We start from the raw sequence: 18264 nt of genomic DNA on the forward strand, positions 1-18264 counted from the left end.
TGACTCACAGGTCCCACATGGTGATCTGTCTTGTTTGGGATTTATTAGAAGCTGGCTACATCTTGGTTTCACTCCCTGCTGATTGGTTTGCTGAGATTTCAGCTCATCATTTCTCTGCCTCGTTGCTATCTGTTAGGTAATGCTGAAGATTAATGAATCACATACTGATCTTTTTCTTATCCAAAGATATATGTGAGTTTGGATTTATTGGAGTAACAGAGAATTTGCTCATGTAAACCTCTATTTCTGTGTTTTTTTCACAGCAAGTTAGAAAAATAACTGTATATTTGATTTATGGGTCTCTTCTTCCTTATCTCCAGTTTTTAATTTCTCATAATAAGAGAGATAAGAAATGTATTTGAATGCAGATCACAGAGGTTTCTGAGTACAGCCTGAAACCCTTAAGCACCAAAGCTTTCATTCTAAAGGCTCAATTTCAGTCTCTGCTTTATCTTAATCTCTTTATTAAAAATCTTTTCTAGATGTTGACATACACCTGTCTGTCTACAGTTCTTTCAGGAAGAACTAACATTTGAGCTACTGAAATCCTGGCTCATTCAGAGAGGAGATTGTATGCCATTCCATATTTGCCATTTATATAATGCAAAACCAGGTCTATCCTAACACAAACACATTCTATACTGAATACTTATTGGACATCTATGTACCTCATATTTCTCTGATGAGACAAAATTCCACCAGAAAAATAAAATTTTACTGTATTTTGAATATAACAAGCAGATAATAATACAGAGGTAATGCAAATACAAAAAGTTATCACCAGGCAAGCCAAGCAGTGGATTTACAGTACCGTGGTGACAATGTGCATAGTTTGAATGCACATAGTTTGAACCTTCTTGTAAATGTGAGATAACTTACCCTTCTCTCCCAGATGACTGAACTGTCCCCCAGTCTCTATGGATAGGCATATACATACATGTAATTTCTATGGAAGAGCTGACATTGTAAATTTATCTGTGGGTTATCCAGTGCACTGGCACTCTGAATTTTCCATACTGGAACAGTATCAGTTTCTGTAACAGTACCCAAAAGGAAGTATAAAATGGGATGGTAGCGCTGAGATTGTGCTAATCTGTCAGGATATAGTGTACGAACATATATCAGCAATGTGAGCTTTAACAGCATCTCCACAGGTTTACTAAAGTACTTTGGCAAGGAGGTTTGTCCACAAAAGTACAAGCTTTCTTTATCAATCTATTCTGTTCAGTAGCTTTGCCACTGCAAAAATACATGTATAGCATTCATTGTGGCAACAAACTGTGAAAAATGAGGTGCTATTGGGAAGAAGTATTAATTAAATGATCATGTCTAATGTAAAGTCAAAACATACACATGGGGACAAAGTAATACAGGGCATATCAATCCACAGAAGTGCAGGAGTTTCCCTTTTGACAGAGAAGGCTTTACATTTCTACCATAGGAAGAAGTAAGTCATTAATGAGAGCATCCTTTGTGCTGAATGTGTTCCTAAACACATAAATACAGTGAATGGTATTAGATAGACTTCAACTGGTGTAATTTAGACTACATCAGATTCATTCTGATCCAAATTACAGAGCGCATAAATTGTTCTTCATTTTAAAATAATTTTTAGGAGCAACGAGATGCAATTCACCTTAATGAAACAACACAGTGATAAGGAATAAAATCCATGAAGTGAGAGGGACTTAGGGCACTTGAGTCCTTCCCAGCACCTTCTTGAGATGAAGTACTGATGATTTTTCCCCTGTAAGTCTTCCAAAAGGCTTAAGGTGTGTTACTTCTTTTATCCCCAAACAGGCAGCTAGGGAAGAGTCTCCAAGTATTCAGAGTTAAGGAACTGGGCATAAAACTGTATAGAGAGAAGACAAAATGCAGGAATGCAATAAGGTAATAAATACCAATTCAACTATAATATACAAGATTACCTTCTCATTTACCTTAGACAGGCTCAGTCAAACAATGAGTTTTATTTTTGTCACCCCAAATATGAGACTAGATGCAATAATGCAAGTCCTTAAATCACGTTAGACACCAAGGATTTGCTCTGGTTTTTATTTTCTCCTCATATTCATTTCCCTGGTAGGGAGAGGGAGATGAGGTAAGCACCGGATTTATGCAGGATACAGTACAGATCATTTTGTTTAGCAAAATAAAAATAAATCACAACTATTTTCTGAATATACCCCTTTTTCTGTCAGAACAAACTTCAGATTGCCAGCATTTGTTTCACAGGGTTTTCTGTGACATCAGACCTAATCACAACCTATTCTGCTACTTAAAAATATGGGACCCTGGCAACACTGCTTCCGCTCTCCAGTCACGGGGCAGCAAAGCAACTGCAGGCTATTGCATTTGGATTTGTCAGAATAAATAATTAAGAGGCTCATCAGCTTCTCACTAATGAACAAGGAAATGTGATTAAGCAACTTTAAAAGAGAATGGCTAAAGACAATATAGAAATGATAGCAGGATGATTGCTGTGAATGAGAGACTGAAATTTCTGCATAAGAGATTTCTTCAACAAGACGCAAGGACAGTAGTTTAATCTTCCATTAAAAGATTCCTGCCAATTTGGAAAAGCTCTGAATCAGGAGATTACAGACGCCTCAGAAGCTGACAAGGCAGTCACTTCTCTTAAGACAGCTACTTTCTGGCAAATGCTGAGAAATAACTTTTTTTTTTTTTTTACTATTTCAAGACTCTTAACTTCTATCAAACAATGACTAGGACATCTCTGACTAGGCAATCTTTTATGCTTAAAGACTCTGAAAATACAAATCGTCTTTCAAACCAAAATGTTCTAGAGATGCTTGCCAAGTTTACTAGTGCTTTGTGTGTTAGTATCTCATTAAATATCTTATTCCTCTTATTATTCTTTAGCACCAAAAAATGTACTTCCACCTTATATCTAATCTGTTCCTATGCTTTTACTGTCTGCTCTCCTAGCTTATATAAAGGAGATAGCACATAATAGAGAAACTTGGAGAAAACTGAAGTAACAGAAGTTGCTCCAATTCTTCTGTATGTCGGGAGAAAGATATCTTATTTTTTTCCTTTATATGCATTCATAAATGACACAGTCTTTTTATGAGTAAAGGCACAAAAGTCAACAAGCAGGTTACAAGATTTCTGTCCAAGGGCGGTTATATCAGACTGTAGAAGTTTCCAGATACTCAGATATAAAAATGGTACACGCAGAAGTGTAAGATTCATAGTTACACAGTTTAAAAAAAGAAAGCAAAAGAAAATGTCAAACATCTTTTTAGTTACAGAAATGCTCATGTACCTCAAATAACATAATCAACATCACAGAAAATACTCTGGGTCTAAAACCCAGGCAGAAAAGTACCGTTCTACTTCAAGAGGCTTTTGAGGAAATTATTCTTTCCTTTTTTTTTTTCCACATGATGTAGGCCCACCATACTGCAACGCATAGTATGCATAATAGAAACGACTTCGGATTTTCAGCCAAAATTCCAGCTGTCTCCAGTGGAGATTTGATTGGGTTTAAACATGTTGTTAGCCTTCAGGTATCTCACTGTGTTTCTTATAATACTTTGAGATAATATTGTTATCTTCTAATTGTCTTCCATAAAGATGCAAATTCATAGGTTTTCAGTTTCTACTTTGAAGATTACTTTCACTTTTCTTGTTCCACGTGACAAATTACTCTTTCGTTAGGGTCATTCCTTTTCTCATACCATATTTATTGTCATACCCAGTTACTTGTCTCCTGTTAGCAGTTTATCCCAGTGAGTATCACAACCTATTTCTTAATTTCAGATTACATATGTTCTCCTTTGACTGAAATGGCTGGTTTTGTATCTGACACTGATGTTTTAGCTTCCTGCAGAGAATCAAAATATCCCCAAAGCCATAGATGGCCATAGTATATCATCCTATTGCACGTCCTCTGCGTACAAGAACGAGAAGCCATTTCAATAGGGACATCTAACAGAGACACAACCTCCTCTCAGAAAGCAGAGATGTAGAAGAGGTCTCCATCTGTCAGGAAATCTCTGCAGTCGTCTTTTCCAAACTCCTCAGTGTAGCAAAAAAAAAAAAAAAAAGCAAAGAAAGAAAATATATTTCCACTTTATGCTTTTTCCAGGCCAAGTTCTGTGAAAACTTCTCTGCAAAGCTTCTCTGGAGCAAACAGATTGCATGGGTGTAGTCAATGAGGCATTCACAGCATCCTCTTTCTTTTTCTTCTGCAAAAAGAAGAGCAGGCTTGGAAGAATATTTCTTCAGTATTCAAGTAAATTCCTTGTAGACTAACACTATTTCGTAATTTCATTTAGAATTTTATTATTTTTATTTTATCTTAGACATAGCAATTTGCTTTCTGTGCTGTCCTAAAATTAATGCCTCATTCCCCTGATCTCCAGAGCCAGATCTGGAGTAAAACTTGCTTTTCAAATTAATTGTGCCAGAATGTCTTAGTAAGTATATGCTGGAACTATCAATGTTATAATGCGCGTGAATCCATTTCAGTGTAACATTAGATTTCTACAGTAGATTAATTGTAGATAAATTCTTGGTGCAACAGTACTTCTGAAGCTTTTGTGTGAGGAAAGAAACTTTTGCACGTTGTATAGTCATTTAAAGGAACCCAAAACTACCAATTTTGTGCTAGTTATCTCCCAGCTACACCATTCTGAAAAATCATCCTTTTTGTACATTTCCATAAAAATAAGGCATCTCACATGTACATGCACTTTTCTTTTGTAGGTGGAATGGAGAAAATAAAACAACACACCTTTGCATTAACTCACTACACCTATACTGTGCTGTCTACCTTAAAATATGCCAATGGGGCTCCTGTAGTACGTATTTACAGCGATACAGATTTCAGCAATCCTGATGTCCAGGGTCCAATCATTAATTTTAACATGCTCGATGAAAATGGAGAGGTGATCGGCTTTTCACAGGTATGTTTTTCTCTTGCCTTAACTGAATATTATGTTTCTATTTTAAGCATATTCACAATGAGTTCTTTATCCTAAAGGAAATATTTTGTCCATAGTGGTCCCTTCTGAGGTTTTGGTTTTGTTTCTTCATAGTTCTGTACAATATACACACACCATTTTTAAAGTAGTAGAAAGAGAATCCAATAAATAGTGCTAGCACAATGCAAAGTACATAATAGCCAAAGCCAGTATCTTACCAATTTAATACTGTACATGTAGGAAGTTTGAAAGTGGGCTATTTTAACAGGATGCACTGACCAGGCAGGTTGATTTCTTGTTGACTTCCTTCTCTAGAGTACCTAAAACTGGCAATTGAAGAGCAAGCCTAGAAAAGCTGATATAAGAGACTGCCTTGGAGCTTTGACATACAAGTGACAGAAGATCTCAAAGTATTGCAGTCACCCATGAAAGAGGAGTTCTCTTTTCCCTTCAGTTCTAATAATTACATTTTGTAATACACCTGAGGAAGCATTGAATAAAGTTGAACAATCAGTGTAAGGAGTGAGATTCAAACTCAAAAAATGCTTAAATGCTGTCTTTCTCAACAGCTTTCTCTAGCCTTTATCCATCAGGTATACTGAGTATCTGTAAGACGAAACTTCGTGAAACTTTACTACTTTCATTAGAGAGGTAGTGGTGTGTATGACCATAATCGTGTATGACTGTGCACTGTGTAGGCAGTGGGTAACGTATGGTAACGTACCTCACTTGCTGGTCAGCAGAAGTCAGAAAAACCACAGTCGCTGATGATTGAATAAGCCCAAGTGTATGACCTTGATTTTTTAAAAGCTGTCAATAACTGGCACCAGCTATCTCAGCAGCTACCTCCTTCTGCCAGCAGTAATGGCAGAGTTGCATTGCTCTTGGAAGCTGATAATTCTGGACCATTAGGGAGAGAGTGGGAGTGCTGCAAAAGGCGTTCCTCAACACTCCGCTGTCAGAGAGAAGAACCAGATAACGAGGGGAACACAGAGACATGTCTACAAGAGTACAAGAGGAGATCCATATATACACAAGAGAGAACAGAAGTGAAGCAGTTACTAGCCTGTTAATATGGAGTTTTACAATTTTTTTTAAGGCACTTACCACACTGATGAACATGGGATGGGCAATTGTACAGTACTGGAGAAGCTCTTCTTCCCACACATCTTTTTTTTTGGACTATGCTACCAAAGTCTCAAAAGTTTGCCACATTTCATTTCAAAGAATTCCACATTTTAGGAATGAATTAGCCATTTATACAGTCTTGAATATGTGTGGCAATGGTCAGAAAAGATGGGAGATATTAATACAGCTGGGTTGGTAAAACCCTCTGCAAACACTCTGATGTTGCTTCTGTCCTTTGCTTGAAACCAAAACCTTTATTTGCAATTCTGATTTTCACAGTTTCTTAGTAAAAATGGCTCTTGCCTGTTTCACTTTTTTAAACTCAACTGTACCCTCAAAGAAAAAATGATTTTATAGTCTTATATCTTCATTGTGCCTGTTTGCTGCAGTGGCTGCTCATAAAAAGCTTCTTTATTGATCTGTATCATCTGATTGTGCTATTCACCAGATTCTTGTCATTTCTGGCATGAGTATGTAGAATGAAGAACCAGAAAGTTTTCAGATGCATACCAGTCACATCTGCAGTGCCTGTTAGATTACTTTGTTTAATTAAAATAATTTGCAATTTAATGACTTCTAGAAATTAACAAGCAACAACACTATTCTTTCCAAAGCTATAATACGTGTAATATATATATAATGGGCTTTATGGAATGAAATTCTTTCATAGGCCTCTTATAGCAGTTATGGGGGAGAAAAATATTTGCTGCTTCTTTATGATTACAAAGAAAACACATACAGCAGAGAGTAAGCTTCGTCAAACTGACAGTATAATCTTATCTTCATGCCTGTATGCTTGTCTAAAATTAGGTAGGTTTATTCAAATCAAAGTTAAATTGAATACTTCCATTAATGGTTTAGAAATGAAAGAGTGTCCTCTAGTTTGGTCATGTCTGCGATCTGCACATTCATGTGGATTCACTAGTCAGTCTCCAAATGCAATCTAGTGGAGTTAGGAGAACACAGTTTCAGAAGGCTGCCACAAAACATTTTGGGGATTTTTTAATGAAGGGAAAATTGGATGACATTTCTATCTGACATACCTACTACTAGTGGACACCAATTAATGACTCTGGTTGTATTTCAGCTAGTATATTAAGAGAGAAATGACAGAATGTCCTATTCCTTTATGGATGATATACCATCTATAATTAATTACTTATAACCAGGCATCCAACCAGTTCTATCTGTCTTTCTGACAGGCGATTGTTATGTGCCCATTGCCTGTTAGAGGGCACAGTGTGGCTAGCCATTAGCATTTGGTAGCCTGAAAAGGACAATCTGACTAACTGATTGCAGAGAAAATATTATGACGAGGTTTGGAGCAGTTTATTCAGAACATATGAGATTGGCAAGAAAGACTTCATAAGTAGACAGTGTCTTCAGAGGATACCAAGCTTACATTTAAGCCTCAAGATTTGCATAATTTACATGATATTCAAAACTCAGAACTAAGTCCAAGATATTTAGGATGTGAAAGGCATGTAGTAAAATACATGACATTTAACACTGCCACTGAAAAATGAAAGCAGGGAAAAAACAATGTCTTTCATCTGTGTAGTATTTGGGAGGAAAGGTGTTTTTACCTGTTTCTATTATTGAAATCTATTTCTTACTGTTATCAGAATTTAATTACCAGAGCTAACAAGATTGTGCCGCTAAACACAAACATGCTTGAATTACATACGTGGGGTCAATTGCACCCATAGGAAATAGCCAGTCTCAGGTTCATCCTTGAGTAAAGCCTTCATTGCAGCACTCAAGATCAAATGAAGGCATTTCATTAAAGTGAGACACACAAATGAACCCATACCATGATTGCACTCTCAGGGATAGCAGCGTTTTTGACAGTCTCCTGTCCCAGTGTATATGATATAGAACACTGGGATGTTAAGAAGGATAAGGTGAGAGTGAAATAATTATGGAAGTTGAATTGCTATTCTTTTTCATTTAACTGTTTCTTTGTGATTGTTGAAGGGTATCACTGTTTTAGAGTATTATATTTGGAATAAACTTGCTTTGTATACTCTATGTATCATTGGTTTAATTGGCAGTTTATTTACTGGTTTAGTTATTTTGCTCTGAATGGTAATTCAAACAATTAAAGAAGAGGGACTTGCAGGCTCTAAACACCAATAGTCACTCAAAAACTTTGGTTTTTCTTCAGATTTTTCATGAAACATTTCTTTATCTGGAGATAAAACTACTACAGTTTTGAAATCTCCATAAACCTCTTGTCTTTGGGCACTAAAACTATATTAAATATCCTCCTTTGAGCTGCACCAAATGCTTCCCATGAAAATTATTTCCTGCAGTAAAGCTGTCGTGTAGACTACTATCGGTAGTAATTTGTTCTTGAAATTACTTGGGAGGATACCTGTATTCTTTTCACGCAAACTGCCTGTCCTCTGCAGTAGCTCATCTGTCATTCTATGTTACGTGTTTATTTGCACTGCAGCACCAAAAAGCCCCGGTTATGAACAGGGGTTAAACTATGATGAGTGCTTGACAGGCCGAGGACATAAAGATGGCCTTTATGCCAAACAGCTTCTTCATATATAGTTGTCGAGTTAGAATGGATAATTCTCCACCATTATAGGTTTTGCTAGTAATGAAGTGTGGACAGATGACAGGCGGGTGATTTTGAAAGGTGAGAAAGTGCAGGGGTAGAGACGACAGACCTCTGCTAAGTCAGTGGTGCAGGATGGAAGCAGCAGAGTTGACATTAATGCAGCAAGTTGTCAATCCGCTTCCTTGTGAGGCTACCAGGAAAAGAAGCAGTTAGCCCTAGATATTAAAGGGGGTTTGTGATGTCACAAAAATGGGGTTACATGTGTGCTTGATGCTGAGCAGACTCTTCACACAGAGAATCACCATTGGCTCATTTATTAATAGTGAATATCTGTAGTCTTCAGCATATGTGAATGTCATGTGTTTATGCATCCCCAAGTCCTTCCAGTCTGTGAAGCACTGTTTGACAGCAACAACTCAGCTTCAGTTTGCATCCTTGCTGTCTTTTTTATCAACAGCTTGCATATGACTCTCTGAGGTTCCAGCCTGTTTTGAATGCCAAAGAGGAGATGGAGCAGCTGTAAGGGAACAACATTAATTTGAAACAACAGTCATCCACACAAAAAAGTGGCTTTCTTACAAATCAGATCAAAGTGCAGAGTTGTATGTTCCCTTCCATTTGCAGATTTGAAAAAAATCACCATCTCTGCTATGAGGGACCTTTTGTGCTAATATTATTTTGTTTTCTTCTTTGTTCCGGTAGGGAGAAGAGACCTGTGAAATTTTTTTTTTGTACATTCAGTAGATAATTGCAGAGTAATTTTATAATCCGTTCACATTTCATTCTGTAAAGTCAGTTTGGGAGCTGGAAGAGGGGAAAGGGGTAAGAGGCAGAGATGGGCAGATGGAATTTCACCTGAAACATTTCTTGAATTGTATACCCTGGAGAGCTCTTACCCGGTCACACCTTCCAGTTCAGTTTTTTCTGACCTCAGTGAAAAACGGCACTTCCCTTATCAAACTTTTTCTTTTTCACTCTGGTCTTCTGAGACAATATTTTCTTATCCTGTGTGTCATGGGCATAAAAAAGGGAGTAAACCATCGTAGCTATCTTTTGAAAAATGGCCATCATTTCAGTTGTGGATTCTCAGCACTCTTTCCCACTGTGCTTTTTCACACTGCTTCCTTTGCCGGGAGCCTGAAGCTAAACAGAATAAGGTTGCCGTGATTGTCTCACCTGCAAAAGTTCCCTTGATATCCACATGTGCTTGCCATGCCTCCTAAAACTTCTGTCAGGAAGGGAATAAGCATCAGTCCATTAGCAATCTCAGCCTTCTTGCCTGCCACTTCACACTTGTGTGTGAAAGACAAACTGCTATAACAGGAATCAGCTGCCAAAGATAGAGAATGTAAACATTTTGGTTTGCCTAAGGAAGGCTCTTCTGTAGTGTTGCATATGGATGAGTTTTGCTTCTCAAGGCTGAGAACGCTGCTCAGATAGATTATGATCGGATTTGTCTAGGAGCCTACATTAGCATGTCCTGGCTCACTCTCATCAACCCAGATAGAGTAAAGGGAGGTCTAGACTTTGAACTTATCTTTCTTCATCCATTTCTCAAGAAAAAGACTATCAACACTTCTCAGCAGATAACTTCCAGCACAAATCTATAATGCAATTTGATGACTGTTCTTATTATGGCATCTGCCCACTGTCTCACCCACCTTCCTTCTATCTCAACCTCCCTTGAGTTAATGTAAGGATAGACTCAATGACCCAATGTTGTTTTTTTCCTTTCCTACCTTTATTTTCTGTCATTCTGAAATGAAGACCAGGGTCTTAAATCGGAATGTGTGGTCCCAAATCACTTAAATGTAAGAACAGCCACAAAGGATCTCACCATGGCACCTTCTGTACCCCGGTAGCCTCTTTCTGCCAGTGTTCACATGCTAGCAGTATAAGAAGAGGACAAAACCAGAACGAGACTTGCCCATGAAACAAAAGAAATTTTGTTTTCTTTTTAACCCCGTTAATCCTTCTGCATCCTAAGCATCCTACAGCAGTGAATTGTCTTGTAAGCAGCTTAGCAGCAAAGCCAAATTCATCCCTGTGGTTTGAGAAGATGTTGAGGGGGAAAAATAGTTCTTAGGATTTTAGGGACTATGAGAGGTTACCCATCATCGTTATGTGCCAAGACAGGATCATCTTTACCTGAACCTTTCCGCAGCCTTCAGAGGCAGTTTGTTGTGGAACTTAACTATACTCACTATTGCAAGATATTTCCTAATGATTAACCTAAATTTCCCACAATGCAGCTGAAGTCCATTATTACATGGATTGGGCAAAGAAAGAGACACCAGTTTGGGCAGGAAAGCAGAAAAAAAGGAGATTCCAGCCATGAGATGCAGAGGAGAGTTGGACAAGCAGTCTGAAACAGCGTTGTATGGAAGAGGGGTGACCAAGGAAGAGGCAGAGCAATATAATCAGGTAGAAGTTATTCTGTCTGTTTGCATTTGGACAGGTCTACAAACAGAAGTAACATGGGACAAAGTGGTGTGAAGCAGGATGGGAAATGCACATAAAAGTAGTTGCTCAAGGTAAATAAAATGGTGATAGCCAGTTCTGGAAGCACCTTCATATTGCAAGTACACTTTCTTTGCTTTAGTTTCACAAGAACACTCTTTTAAGAGCTTCTTTTCCTTCAGTCATGTTTTAATAAATTCCTTAGCTGGACCTAGATCAACAGCCAGGACCTGGCAATGGCCAGGTTAAATCTCCTCCTTCTGCTGTGGTCTTTCAGTGTCACCTTGAGGGACTCAATGTCTGTCTTCCCCACTTATTCTAACCTCACAGGAGTGGAGAGGAAATATGTTAAACGCTGGCAGATCTTCAGATATCAAGTGGCGGATACATTTGTATATACACACAGCTGGTTGAATACATATTCATATCATTACTTATCATTACATGATAAATGGGACCATGCAATACCTGTACTGGGTAGATTTCTTGAAATAATTGCTGCTTGTGTCTTAGACGGTACCCTCGGTTTCACTGAGAGATTAGCTCCAGTGCACTGTACATCTGGCATATGGGTACGGAATTAGAACAATGACAACACATGAATTAGAAGAGTGGGAAAAAAAGGACCTACAGCATTTCACACGTGCAGGAAGGTGTTACCAGATCAATTTGATCAGACTACTGAACGGAGCCTGGTAGTAGCTATCAGTACTTGTCTAGAAATTCATACCATGTCCCTACAGGAGAAAGTGGGTTGCTGTTAAGCAACGATGAGGGATAATTTCTTCTTTATTTAATCTACGTGAAATAAATCTTCATAGAAGGTTATTAAGCAGGAGATTTTTGTTGTTCTTCAAACCGTAATACTTTTAATGTTTTTCCGTCTGTTACTTTTTACCTTCGTGTAGAATAATCATTCAGTTTTGCAGGTGGAGAAGTACAGCATTTTTTCATCTGGGCCAGAGAAAATGGAAATCCAGTATTTGTTAATTCCAGCTAAGAATGTCTGTGCAGAGATGGTCAAACAACTTCGAGTTAGTTACACTAATGCTTTTAGAAGCATATCCACTCATTATATTAATTTTGATGACTCAGGGAAAGAAAAGTGTTCTTAACATGCCTAATGGGATTTTTGGCCATCTTCCCAATAGCTACCTAAAAATTGCTGGGGTGACTGCTCACTATTGATTTTAGCTATAGATTTAGCCATTGATTTCAGGAAGCCAGGGATGGCAGATGGACCAGCACAATAGAATGCAAACACGATTACGAGGAGAAAAAGATTGTTGTGAAGATTCCTGTTGAACGTCCACTCATTTCCTTGGTTCCAATTAGTTTCCAATTGTATTGTGGATGTCTGGTAAGCAGGGAGATAGCAGCAATGCAGCAAACCACACTGGCTTGCCAATAAATGGCACCTTGTTGCTTCAAACTGGCAAGAAATGCCGTTACAGTCTGGATCTTTCCTTACATTTGGTTATATGGCACTGGGCACTCAAAGACAGCACTTACAACGAGGGGCTGTCTAGGTAGGGGATTACTGACTGAGCATAAGGAGATGCTGTACTTGACTCAGTCTGGTAACTGCAAACCTAGTTAGTAGGTAATGAAGCTCTTTTCTTGCTGAGGAAGTAGTGGCAGAGTACAGGCTGAGTTGCTTTCTGTAACATCTCATTGTGGGGGGACAAAGACGCATGTGACGCATGCTTGAAATTGCCTACTATTAAACTGCTCATCAGAGCTGGTCAAGGTTAGAAAGCTTCGTGAAAGCCTATGACTGAAGGTGTTGCCTGACACTGCTTCTCTGGAGTGTCCTTGCATGTTGCTAAGGAAACTGGAAAGGAGATAAAAGAAAGATACTCACAGTTGTTCAGATGAAAGCATCTCAGATGAATGAGGGAGGCTAAATATTTTCTGTTTAGTAACAGGGCCAAACTGTGACTCTAAACTACAGACCTTGTTACACAGGGAAGAAATGTGAAAAGAAACCACATGGTAGCACAAAAGGACTGCACTTTCGAAAGCCTCTGCTGGTTTCCTTTTTTCTTGATCTTGGTAAAAGCAGATCAGCTGCCTTTGAACACATGTGGTGTCCAGTTTCAGTCCACCATCTGAATCCTTCGAAGACAAAGAGAGCCTGGCTCCACCTTCTCCATTACCTTGCTTGCATCTTCCTGCCCCACACACAAATCCTGTATAGGACCCTGTATGGATGTAATTAAAATAATATTTCAACACAATCCATCATGGGATTTTAGCCCTACAACCTCGCTGTGATCTATTATTCCCATTTTCAGGGCATAAATACAGAAAAAGGAGGATTTAAGTGATTTAAGAGAAAGAGGAAGAGGTGGAGAGGGTTTTGACTGGGACATGAATTGAATCTGTCACTAGACTTTCAGCATCGTGCACTGCACCGTTTTATTTCTAAGCATTGTTTCCACTTGTATTAGTCTGCTACATTCCCCTTTATCCATTCTTGATACCAGTTATAGCTTAGTCTTCTGTGTTGTTTGACTCTGGCTTCCACTTCTCTGGCTAGTAGCAGTCTGACCCAAAGCCTTTAGCCTACGAAATAGCTAAGGATGCACAATGGGATGCAGACATACAGACCTTTTCCTGTGACTCACAAGGGAATGCTCTGTTGATGTCAGAGTTCACAGAATCACAGAATCACTAAGGTTGGAAAAGACCTGTAAGATCAAGTCCAACGATCAGCTAACACCACCATGCCCATTAAACCATGTCCCACAATGACTCGTCCACACGTTCCTTGAACACCTTCAGTGAGGGTGACTCCACCACTTCCCTGAGCAGCTTATTCCAGTGTCTCACCACTCTCTCAGGAAAGAGATTTTTCCTAATATCCAGCCTAAACCTCCCCTGGCGCAACTGGAGGCCATTTCCTCTTGTCCTATCACTGGTCACTTGGGAGAAGAGACCAACACCCACCTCTCTGCAACCCCCTTTCAGGTAATTGTAGAGAGCGATAAGGTCTCCCCTCAGCCTCCTCTTCTCCAGACTGAACAACCCCAGTTCCCTCAGCCACTGCTCATAAGACTTGTGCTCCAGACCCCTCACCAGCTTCATCGCCCTTCTCTGGACACGCTCCAGCACCTCAGTGTCCTTCTTGTAGGGAGGGGCCCAAAACTGAACACAGGATTCGAGGTGCGGCCTCACCAGCATCGAGTACAGGGGCACAATCACCTCCCTACTCCCACTGGCCACACTATTTCTGATACAGGCCAGGATGCCGTTGGCCTTCTTGGCCACCTGGGCACACTGCTGGCTCATATTCAGCCGGCTGTCAACCAGCACCCCCAGGTCCTTTTCTGCAGGGCAGCTTTCCAGCCACTCGTCCCCAAGCCTGTAATGTTGCATGGGGTTGTTGTGGCCAAACTGCAGAACCCGGCACTTGGCCTTGTTGAATCTCATCCAGTTGGTCTCGGCCCATTGATCCAGCCTGTCCAGATCCCTCTGCAGAGCCTTCCTACCCTCGAGCAGATCAACACTCCCGCCCAACTTGGTGTCGTCTGCAAACTTTCCAAGGGAGCACTCTATCCCCTCATCCAGATCGATAAAGATATTAAACAAGACCGGCCCCAAAACTGAGCCCTGGGGGACACCACTTGTGACTGGCCGACAACTGGATTTCACTCCATTCACAACAGCTCTCTGGGCTCAGCCATCCAGCCAGTTTTTAACCCAGTGAAGAGTGCACCTGTCCAAGCCACGGGCCGCCAGCTTCTCCAGGAGAATACTGTGGGAGACAGTGTCGAAGGCTTTACTAAAGTCCAGGTAGACAACATCCACAGCCTTTCCCTCATCCACTGGGCGGGTCACCTGGTCATAGAAGGAGACCAGGTTGGTCAAGCAGGACCTGCCTTTCATGAACCTGTGCTGACTGGGCCTGATCCCTTGGTTGTGCTGCACCACAGAGGGCTTCAGTTCCTTTGCTTTGCTTTTTTTCCTGGAATCCATCCTTTCCTTCATGTCATTTTATTAAACTAGATTTTCATTGTCACTGAATGCAGTTTAAAAGAAGAAAAAGCTAAGAGAAAATGCCATTGGGTGGAGATCTTGTAGCCATTGAGACGCCAAATCAAAGAAAACCAAGGTGTTCAGCCTACTCATCAGCCTGTTCAGTTTCAAATAGCTGGAGCTTGGACTGATGAAGTTTATATATGATCCAAATAAGTCCATGCCCTAATTCACTGCATGTACTGAAAAAGGCAGTTGAAAAAATCTGAGGTCATTCATTAACAATCAAGACTGTGTTTCATTTCTTTTTTACAGTAGTAAAGTATCTTCTAGCTTCTGGGTCACAGAAATGTAAAATTATTGTTACTGCTTTAAGCATGGAGGACCTGCAGTTTTCTGTGTATGTGGCATCTTCTAAGTGAGAATTCCTGCAGAACTGCAACCCACATCTTCTGAATTATGCTGATGTTTCCAGCCTGCTTCTCTCCCATCCAGTCCTACCTGATGTTTGACTGTCTTTGAAACCAGCAGAGAAAATTATCACATCAACTGCAAAGTTCCTGATAAGCTAGCATTTCCACTATCAGGACACTGAGTTTGGCAATTTCAGTAAATTTCAGTATCTTTGTCTAATACTTCACTGCCTTCTACGAAAGGGGTTTTGGTCAGAGTGAGTGATGAATGGGTGTAGACTGAAGAGAGATTTACATCCACTCTCCAATTAGTTTAAACCATTGTCAACAACTAGAGATGCAATAAGGAGGAGAGGATCAGATTCATCAATACTGTGGGAACCTGCCCACGTAGAAATTCTTTCCCTGGGATGGGAAAAAATGTGTCTCTTGCAGGAAACCATGCAGTTAAACCAGTTTAAGTATACTGTAACTCAGCTAAAATGCTTTTTTTTGTCCTTGTTTTTGGAAACAAGTGCTGATATCTGTTTTTTTCTTCTGACCTACTTCTTATTAAATTGTATTAAGCAAGATTATGTATGCATTTGCATCAGCAACAACATTTCACAGTCAAATGCTGGATGACAGAAAGAGCTAGCTTACTTTCTTTCCAATTCCATGCCATGAATCAGTGAATTAATTTAGCAGTGGATGTGGAGAACACTGTCAGGAAGCCTGTTTTATAACCAGCCATCAGTGGTGTGCAGTGAAATTCTTGTAATGAGCAAATCCATCAGACAAACAAACTGCTCTGAAATTTGAGTGTTGTAGAAAGTAGAATGAGAAGTCCCAATCCCAATTCCTGAAGGACAGTACCTGCCAGTATTGACTTACAGGATTTTGGTTTTTTCGGGACACTTCATGATCTATTATAAAAACTTCCTTTATTCATAGGAATAATTCTTGTGATACTCAGTAAAATAACTTGCACAAATAAGAAGTACTTGCCTGAATAAGGGCTACAGAATTGGATCCTATGGGAATGACTTCAGCAGGGGTTCCTAAAGAATCCAACATTCTTAGTGAAAATCTTAGACTTAGTTGATTAGAAATAATGCAAAACTATGATAAATCAGAACACACCAGAATCGAATTTATTTTCGGAGCTGTCCAGCTGCTGAGTGTGAACTAAAATACCAGCTATCCAAGGGGGGGCTGTTGTAGAATAATGCATTAAAACCAGGGGAGGAAACCCTCTCCACCTCAATATCTTTTCTATTAGAAAGAATTAAAAATTGTAATAGTCTTTATCGGACCAAGCACTGTGAAAAAAACCCTAACAGTGAGCATTTGGTCAATCTGGCAACACAAAAGGAAGGCTCACTGAGGAAGGCAACTGTGCTTAGAATAGAAATCACCTCTGGAAAAAAAAAAAAAAATTAAAATGGATTTAGATGAAATCCATTCATGTGTGTTTGCTAAACTCAAAGACCACAGCCTGGAAGTGTGAAAAGCACCTTTTGCTCATCAAAAATCAAGACAATCTGACATCAGAAGTGTTGGGGTGTGAAGCAACCTACAGGGCTTGTCCCACGGTAAAGAGCTTCAGAAAAAGCGATGAATTCAAAGGGGCTCTGAGGGGCAGATGGGAGTCCAAGATGTCGTGATGGCTTAATTACCATTTCCTCACTGACTAAAATCGGTAAAAATGCTGCAAGATTTCTGCATGTGTTTTGCAGTTTAATTGTAGTCTTTAAGCTCTGAAAGACCAATTCACAATAGTTCCAAATATCAGACTCAGGGAATCACCAAAACTGACAATCTGAGTACATTAAGCTGTGTACTTACCATTAGCACCATTCATGCTTCTGTGCCTTCATTGATGAACATATTCCTGGCTCCCAAAAGTCAGCTGCCACTGTTACAGACAGAGCTGCAAGCGGCGTTCTGTATTTCATAACCCTGAGCTCCATACCCATTATTGCTCCTTATGGCAATTTTAAAGATGTGCTTTATTTAAATAAGCTTTTCTTCATCGAAATAACTGTAACAGATGTTTTATATTCTATTTGTTTTGCTATGTGGTAGCACTGCAGAGAGAGATTAAATTAACTCCCCAAGTAGCATATTTCTGGGGTGAAACTAAACAAGAAGAAATGGAAGCGTATGTCCAAGGGAAAGTCAAGCATGCATTCAAGGGACAGATAGTTTGCAGTGCTGCCCTTACTGATTCTTTACATGGTATCATTGTTTGCAATGAAAAGTGTGCATCACCTTCCCAAGACCTATGTGCATTATCACATTGGTGATAACAGAGTTAGAGTAATACTAAAGCTACCGATAACTTATCTTTGTTCTCCTGAACCACAATTCCCTATATTCCTCTAATGTTCCTATGTTTTTATGTATCATAATCTTTGTCTACTGTACAGATTAATATATATCACAATTAAAAGTGTTATTGGAGAAAGGGATTGGGTCGCACGGCTAGAATGAAATTACTGTTCATTAAAGAACAGTAATAATTTCTTTGACAAAATTAAAAAGATTTTTAAAAAATTCTTGTTAGCAATTCCTTGAAGCTGGGTCATGGAAACTTCATTACACTACATACATTTCGATAAGCAAGGCTGCCCCAGCAATGTTTCTTCAAAAAATAATAAAAAGATTATGTATTTTAAAGCTTTTTGTATGCTGAGCAAATAAGCCCCAACACTGTATGAATTCAGTAGTGAAGTATCTGTCATGATTTTTGCCTTGCTTGTCATCATTAACAGAA

The 18264-nt window shown here is 39.3% G+C and overlaps 1 protein-coding gene across 1 annotated transcript in view; it reads left to right on the forward strand.

Moving 5' to 3' along the window:
- The window catches only part of MOCOS (molybdenum cofactor sulfurase), a 225107-nt gene that overhangs the window by 166639 nt on the left and 40204 nt on the right, over positions 1–18264 (forward strand). Inside the window, exon 6 of the mRNA XM_059815648.1 lies at positions 4735–4934. Coding sequence (XP_059671631.1) covers positions 4735–4934 — 200 coding nt within the window. The remainder of the gene's footprint in view (positions 1–4734; positions 4935–18264) is intronic.

The sequence above is a fragment of the Gavia stellata genome, chromosome 3 (genome assembly GCF_030936135.1).
Source record: "Gavia stellata isolate bGavSte3 chromosome 3, bGavSte3.hap2, whole genome shotgun sequence".
In the NCBI taxonomy this organism is placed as follows: Eukaryota; Metazoa; Chordata; class Aves; order Gaviiformes; family Gaviidae; genus Gavia; species Gavia stellata.